This window comes from Carlito syrichta, unplaced genomic scaffold (assembly GCF_000164805.1).
Source record: "Carlito syrichta isolate Samal-C Ts95f unplaced genomic scaffold, Tarsius_syrichta-2.0.1 Scaffold316389, whole genome shotgun sequence".
NCBI lineage: Eukaryota > Metazoa > Chordata > Mammalia > Primates > Tarsiidae > Carlito > Carlito syrichta.
Window position 1 is genome coordinate 1,547,805 of NW_007260485.1, and position 7,186 is coordinate 1,554,990.

Below are 7,186 nucleotides of genomic sequence, written 5' to 3' on the forward strand. Positions count from 1 at the left end.
CACAGCTGATTTAGATGCCATCCCAAGTGCTAAAGTACAAGAGCAAAGAATGGTAAGCAACCAGGTATAATTTTTCAAGTTAGTTTTGGGGGGATAAAAATCTTTAGAAATATGCTAAGTGAGTATTCAAAATTTGGGGTTTTTCAGGAATATTGAGTTTAAAAATGTAAATCTTGTCTCTTCAGTGTGGTGGGCAACTAGAGAAATGGAAACATATTGTGATGGCTAAGAACACAATTCTAGCACTAGGCTGTAGTCGCTTTTTAGCTGTGTGACTTAAGGCAAGTTATTTCATCTCTCTATGTCTCAGCTTCCTAATCTGTAAAATGAGGTAATAGCACTTAACCTCTGAGGGTGGCAGTAAGGATTAAATTAATATTTGCAAGGCACATAGAGACAGCCCTAGCATATAAGTTCTATGTAAATGTTTATTAAATAAAAATAGCTCCTGTTGTGATCATTAAGTGAGATAATACATTAAAAGCCCTTAGAGTAGGGCCTGGCCCATAATGAGTGCAGTGTGAGTGTTTGCTGTCATTAATATTAGCAGCAGTAGAAACAAGAGTCTATAATGTAAGCAGTGGTGAGGCCCATAAAGAAAATAAGCAAGGTAAGGGGACAGAAAGTTATAACTCTCATTCCTGTCCTGAGGAGGTGACATTTGTGCATGACAGAATAAAGGGACAGGATGAGCCGTTTTCATTCAACAAATATTTTTGAATACTTCTAATGGACCAGAAACTGTTCCAGGTGCCAGGTGTATGTGAGTAAACCAAAGGGACAAAAATCCCTGCCTTCTGAGGGCTTGCATTCTGTAAGGAGAGACAATAAACAAATAAAGTTGGTAGTATGTTATGGGGAAAATAATAACAGGGAAGGAGGCTGGGGGTACTGGGGAGGGAGGGTTTGCAGTTTGAAATACAGTGGGCATGGGGCCTCACTGGTTAGGTAACATTTGAGTAAGGACACCAGGGAGGGGGCCATGGGGAACAGCGAGGGGACATTCCAAGCAGAGGCCCTAGCGGGAGTTGGCCTGGCACACGTAAGGAGCAGCGAGGAGGCCGGATGGGCAGTGCCATGAGCAAGGGCTAGTTGAGGCAAGGGGGGCAGTGGATGACAGTGTGAGGCTGCAGGGTCCCAGAGCCTGTTCCAGGGCTTTGTCTTTGACTCTCTGCGTGTGATGAGAAGCTTCCAGCGTCTCTGAGTGGAGGAGTGACACGATCTGCTTGAGGTTTTCACTCAGCCACTGATGCTGCACGTTAAGAATAAACTACGAGGGACATGGACAAGAGGATCCTGCAGTAATCTAGGCAGGAGACAAGCTGGCATAGACCAGGGTGAGAGTGGCCGGAGTGGTCAGAAGTGGTTGGACTTATTTTGAAAGGAGACTTGATAGGATTTTTGGCATGCTGAAGTAGAGTGAGAGGAGTCAAAGACGGACTTCATGCTTTTTGGCCAGGAGTTGCTATTTACAGGTGGAAAAGTAAGAGAAGTAAATTTAGAAGTTGGGGGAGAAGATTGGGAACTTAGTTTTTAACATGATAAGTTTGAGGTGCCTGTTAGGCAAACTATTGGAACTGGTGAGTACACAGATATGAGAGTTCAGGGGAAAAGATGGAGATTAGAAATACAAGTTAATCTTCCTAGCATCTTGTGTTGTAGATAGTATTTTCCCCATTTTCAGATAATAAAAGTGAGGCTCAGCTAGGCTCTTATTTGGGTAAGGGCTACCAACTAGTAGCTGGGTTGATGCATGGTTTTGACCGATGATGATGATGATAATAATTTGCACACTCGACCTGTGCAAGGTGCTTGACATTTATTTGCTCTAAAGTTCACAAGGCAAGCTTATGCCTATTGTACATGAGGCAAATGATATTTAAAGGCTTATTATCTTGCCCATGGTCATACAGCCAAGTAAGCAATGAAGTCTAGATTTGAATCCAGGCTGGACTCCAGAGCTCCTACTTGTCCCTGAACCACATAGCCTGGTACACCTATTTGGGAAGACTCTGTAGTTTGGTAGGTTTCTCCTTATGTGACAGTCACATTTCTCAGATACTGAAATGTAACCAGGATTTTGGTTAAAATCCTGGAATAATAACAGCAGATTTTACTGAGTAGAAGCTCAGCATAAGCCAACATTTTATCATGGCTATTCACAAAAAACTAATAAATCCTGACTCCGATCTTAGAAATTGGATAATATGGAAAACACAGGATGAAATTGGGTGCCGTCGTGGAGAAGCTAAGGTTTAGGTGAACTTTGATCACTTTTCAGTTATGTGAAAGAAGGAATGTGATGTAGAGAAGTCGGACAACATGCATGAAGCACTAAGAATAACTAGTTGCAACCATTTGATTTAGCTGCTGTGATTATCATTACTATTATGCTAAAAAAGTCAAGAATCAGTGGATGGTAAGTGAAAAAGGAGATTTAAGTCAGTATATGGAAGAATGCAGTGTAAAAGAACTTTCTAATAACGAATTCAGTGTATCATTGCAATGCATTGCCTTAAAAATTAAGGGACAGCTCTTTGCTGGAGTGTCCTAGCAAAGCCCAGATGTCTGGCAAGAAGGTACGGAGAGGTGCAGCTGGATGACTTCAGGCTCCTTCTGGCATAAGTTGATACTAGTCTGTGGTGTTCAGTATGCTATGGGTAAACTTGTTATCTTTCATTCAAGAGCTCATGGTAAGCCCAATCCTAGCATTATTTTCCCCCCTCCTCTGTATACTGTGATATCTGTGCTGTGTCATCATGACAATTGCAGTCACGTAGGGCTGTTGTCTAAGGGTATGCCTCTCTCTCTCCCCCATGGGCCCATGATCTACTCCAGAGCAAAAACTCTTAATTCATCTTTGTATCCCTAGTTTGTAACATGGAAGAAATAGTGTTTTTACTATTTACTATTTATTGAAAGGATGAATGGATCTTGGCAGCGGCTTAGACTTTTAATGTTTAATTGGGTTCATTGCTTTATACTCTATTTGCAACAGTAGTAATGTGATCCTTTTATTGGATTTCAACTACCAGGGGACAGGAAAGAGTGTTCGGGAGTCAAATGTCTTTGCTTGCCAGAATCTCTAGTCCAGAGAGATCATGTCTTAATGCGGTCACTGTCTGGGCCAGGAGTTGTATGTGCTAAGGCTTTCCAGTATTTTCTGGGCTTTTAAGAGCTTATATGGTATGGGAGTCAGTCCTACGTCTATTCCTCTCCCACTTGTGAGGGGAACGGTGTGGAAACTTTTGCATTTTTTTTTAGTACAAATGTGTTGTTTTTCCACATTGAACAAATAAAAATAGTCATTAATATGTGATGTTCCTTTTAGCCCAGAGATGACACTAATGATTTCTTGAAAAACTCATTATTGGAATCTGATAGTGCTTTTATTGGTGAGTATATTTATTTTAACCTGCTAATGTTATATTGTTTACATGTTAAACAATATTGATATTTCTTTTACAGTGCCATTCTCCATACTTGCAAAACCTGTACTGTACTGGTAAAAAAAGGAATATTCTCTTTTACTGTTATAATGAACAGTTATCAAATATGACTTGCAAAGTTTTCAAAATCAGAATTACTGAAATGAACTTTAAAAGTCTTAGGAATAGTTGACGGAAAATCCTGCACACTAATGCTCTTAGGAGCTTTATTTGTAATAGCCAAAAATGAATCAGCCCAGGTGTCCTTCAACATGGTTAAACAAACTCCAGTGCAACTATACCATGAATAATACTCAGCAATAAAAAGGAACAAACTGCTGAAACATGTACTAATTTGGATGACTCTTCATGGAAATATGCTGAGCAAAAAAGCCAGTCCCAATAGTTGCATATACTATATGATTGCATTTATATGATTTTCTTTCTTTCTTTCTTTCTTTTTTTTTTTTTTTGAGGCAGGGTCTTGCTGTGTCATCCAGGCTGGAGTGCAGTGGTGTGATCCTGGCTCACTGCAGCCTCAACCTCCTGGACTCAAATAATCCTCCTATTTCAGCCTCCCGAGTAGCTGGGACTACAGGTGCATGTCACCACACCCAGCTGATTTTTTTTTAAATTTTTTTTTATAGGGATGAGGTTTTACTGTTGCTTATGCTAGTCTTGAACTCCTGGGCTTAAGCAGTCAATCCTCCTACCTCAGTCTCTGAAAGTGCTGCAATTACAGGTGTGAGCCACTATGCCTGGGGTTATATAGCATTTTTGAAATGGCAAAACTTCGAAGTTGAGAAAAGATTAGTAGTTGCCAGGAGTTGAGGGGCGAGGAGAGGTGTATAACTAGTTAAAAAAAGGCAACATGAGGGATCCCTGTAGATCCAGAATGGCTTAACATCTTGTTTTCCGGGGTTTGTAAACACAAACGTAAACAAGTAATAAAATAGTGGCCAGCCTCAGTGGCTTAGCCTGTAATCCCAGCACTTTGGAAGGCCGAGGCGAGTGGATTGCCTGAGCCTGTGGGTTCGAGACCAGCCCAGGTAACTTGGCAAGACCTCGTCTCTACAATAAATCAAAAATTAGCTGGGCATGGTAGCGTGTTCCTGTAGTTGCGGCTACCTGGAAGGCTGAGGTGGAAGGATGGTTAGAGCCCAGTGTCGATGCTGGGGTGGCCGTGAGTGTGGCACTGCACTCCAGCCTGGGTGATGGAGACTCCAACTCAAAAAAAAAAAAAAAGAAATAGCATAGCACCTATTACACACATGCAAACACAGGTGAGTACAGATGAAATGGTAAATTTGAATAAGATCTGTGGAATGTATCAGCACTAATATCCTGGTTGTGAGATTATAGTTACCATTAGGGGGAGACTGGACAAAGTGTATAAAGGATCTCTTTTATTTCTTGAACTGCATGTGTGTTGGAATAGTTCATTACACTAGACCAAAGATACAGCTGTCTGTCTTTCTGACTAATGGTCACTGCCAATGCTGTGTAGTCGTGACTGTGTTAAGCATTGCTCTAATGAATATAAGGCTGGTGATTTCAGTGCTTTTTTGACAAAAATCTTAAAAATTTGCGGTAAAATAATACACATAAACATAACATTTACCATTTTAACCATTTTAAAGTATACAGTTGAGTGGCATTAGTACATTTATATTGTGCAGCCACCACTACCATCTCTCTCCTGAACTTTTATCCTGAAAACTGAAACTTTTCATATTAAACAATAATTCCCTCTTCCTCGGGAGAATAATTATCTAACCCCTGGCAGCCACCATTCTACTTTCCATCTTCATAAATTTGACTACTCTAGGATCTCATATAAGAATATGATGATTCTACACCATATAAGTGAAATCATTAAGCGTTTGTCCTTTGATGACTGGCTTATTTCACTTAGCATATTGGCTTCCAGGTATCCACGTTGTATGATGTGTCAGATTTTCCCTTTTTTAGGTGGAATAATACCCCAATGTATGTGCCACACTTTATTTACCCATGTATCTGTTGATAGACACTTGAGTTACTTCCACCTTTTGGCAATTTTGAGTAATGCTATGAACCTGGGTGTACAAGTATCTGTGGAGTCACTGCTTTCAGTTGTTTTAGGTATATATCAAGAGCTGGAGTGGCTGGATCATATGGTAGTTGTTTTTAATTATTTGAGAATCACCATACTGTTTTCACAGCAGCGGCACCATTTTACATTCTCACCAACAGTATACACGTTCTCGTTTCTCTATAGCCTCATCAACATTAATGAGTTTGTTTTTTGATAGTAGCATCCTAGCAGGTGTGAAATGGTATCTCATCGTGACGCTGAGTTCCACTTCCAAAATGATGAGTGATGCTGAACATCTTTGCGTGCGATTAATGACCGTTTATATATTTTCTTTGGAGAAAAGTCTATTCTGGTCCTTTGCCAATTTGTGAAATCAGACTGCTTGGGGGTTTTTTGGTTGTTGTTTAGTTGTAGGAGTTCATTATATATTCTGGATATTAACCCTTATCAGTTATGTGATGAGCAAATGTTTTCTCCATAGTGGGTTGCCTTTTTGCTACTGTATTCTCTAATGCACAGAAACTTTTAATTTTGATGTAGTCCAATTTATGTTTTCTTTTGTTGCCTGTACTTTTGGTATCATACCCAACACACCACTGACAAATCCGGTGCCGTGAAGCTTTCCCCCTACGTTTTCTGTTAAGAGTTTTATAGTTTTAGCTTTTACATTTAGGCACCTAATATATATGAGAAAGAAACTGACAGAACAGCAAGGAGAAAGAGATGAATCCCCTATTATGGTTGGAGACTTCAACACTCAGAAATGAACAGATGCTATAGATAGAAAATCAATAAGGACATAGTTGAATTAAACAATGCCATCAACCAACTGGATATAATGGACATCGGTGGACTAGTAATAACAGCAGAACATACATTCTTCTCAAGCTCATCTCACATGGAACATTCACCAAGAGAGATTGCAATCTGGGCAATAAAACACACCTTAACAAAGGAGAGAAACCATACAATGTCTGCCTTCAGACCACAATGGAAATAAACTAGAAGTCAGTAGCAGAAAGATAACTGGAAAACAATCTCCACATACTTGGAGATTAAATACCTACTTCTAAATGGCACATGGGCCAACAAAAAAATAGGAAGATACTTTTAAAAATATTTTATCTAAATGAAAGTACAACTTCTCAAAATTTGTGGGATGTAGCAAAAGTAATGCTTAAAGGGAAATTTGTAGTACTGAATGTACACATTAGAAAAGTAGAAAGATCTAAAATCAGTTATCTGAGCTTCCATATTAGGGAACTAGAAAAAGAAGAACAAATTAAATCTAAAGTAAACAGAAGAACAAAAATTAGAGCAGAAATTAATGAAATTGAAAATAGGAATCAACAGAGAAAAATGAAACTAAGAGCTGTTTCTGAGAAGAGCAGTAAAATCATTAAGCTTCTAGCCAAGCTAGTAAGAGAAATAACATAAATTACTGTATCAAAAATGAAAGAGGAGGTATCACTATAGGCCCACAGACATTAAAATGATAGTCCAGGAGTACTATGAACAACCTGATGCCTACAAATTTGATAACCTAGGTAAAATCTACCACTCATTCATGGTAACTCAGCAGACTAAGACTAGAGTGAGTTTTCTCAACTTGATAAAGAATATCCACAAAAAACCTACACCTAACATTCTTTTTTTTTTTTTTTTAATAAGTTGGAGTCTC

At 39.2% G+C, this 7,186-nt stretch overlaps 1 protein-coding gene across 1 annotated transcript in view; it reads left to right on the top strand.

Moving 5' to 3' along the window:
* Positions 1 to 7,186, top strand: part of CSPP1 (centrosome and spindle pole associated protein 1) — a 133,531-nt gene that overhangs the window by 118,958 nt on the left and 7,387 nt on the right. The window contains exons 25-26 of the mRNA XM_008074323.2: positions 6 to 52; positions 3,332 to 3,395. Of these exons, the coding sequence (XP_008072514.2) occupies positions 6 to 52; positions 3,332 to 3,395 (111 nt within the window). The remainder of the gene's footprint in view (positions 1 to 5; positions 53 to 3,331; positions 3,396 to 7,186) is intronic.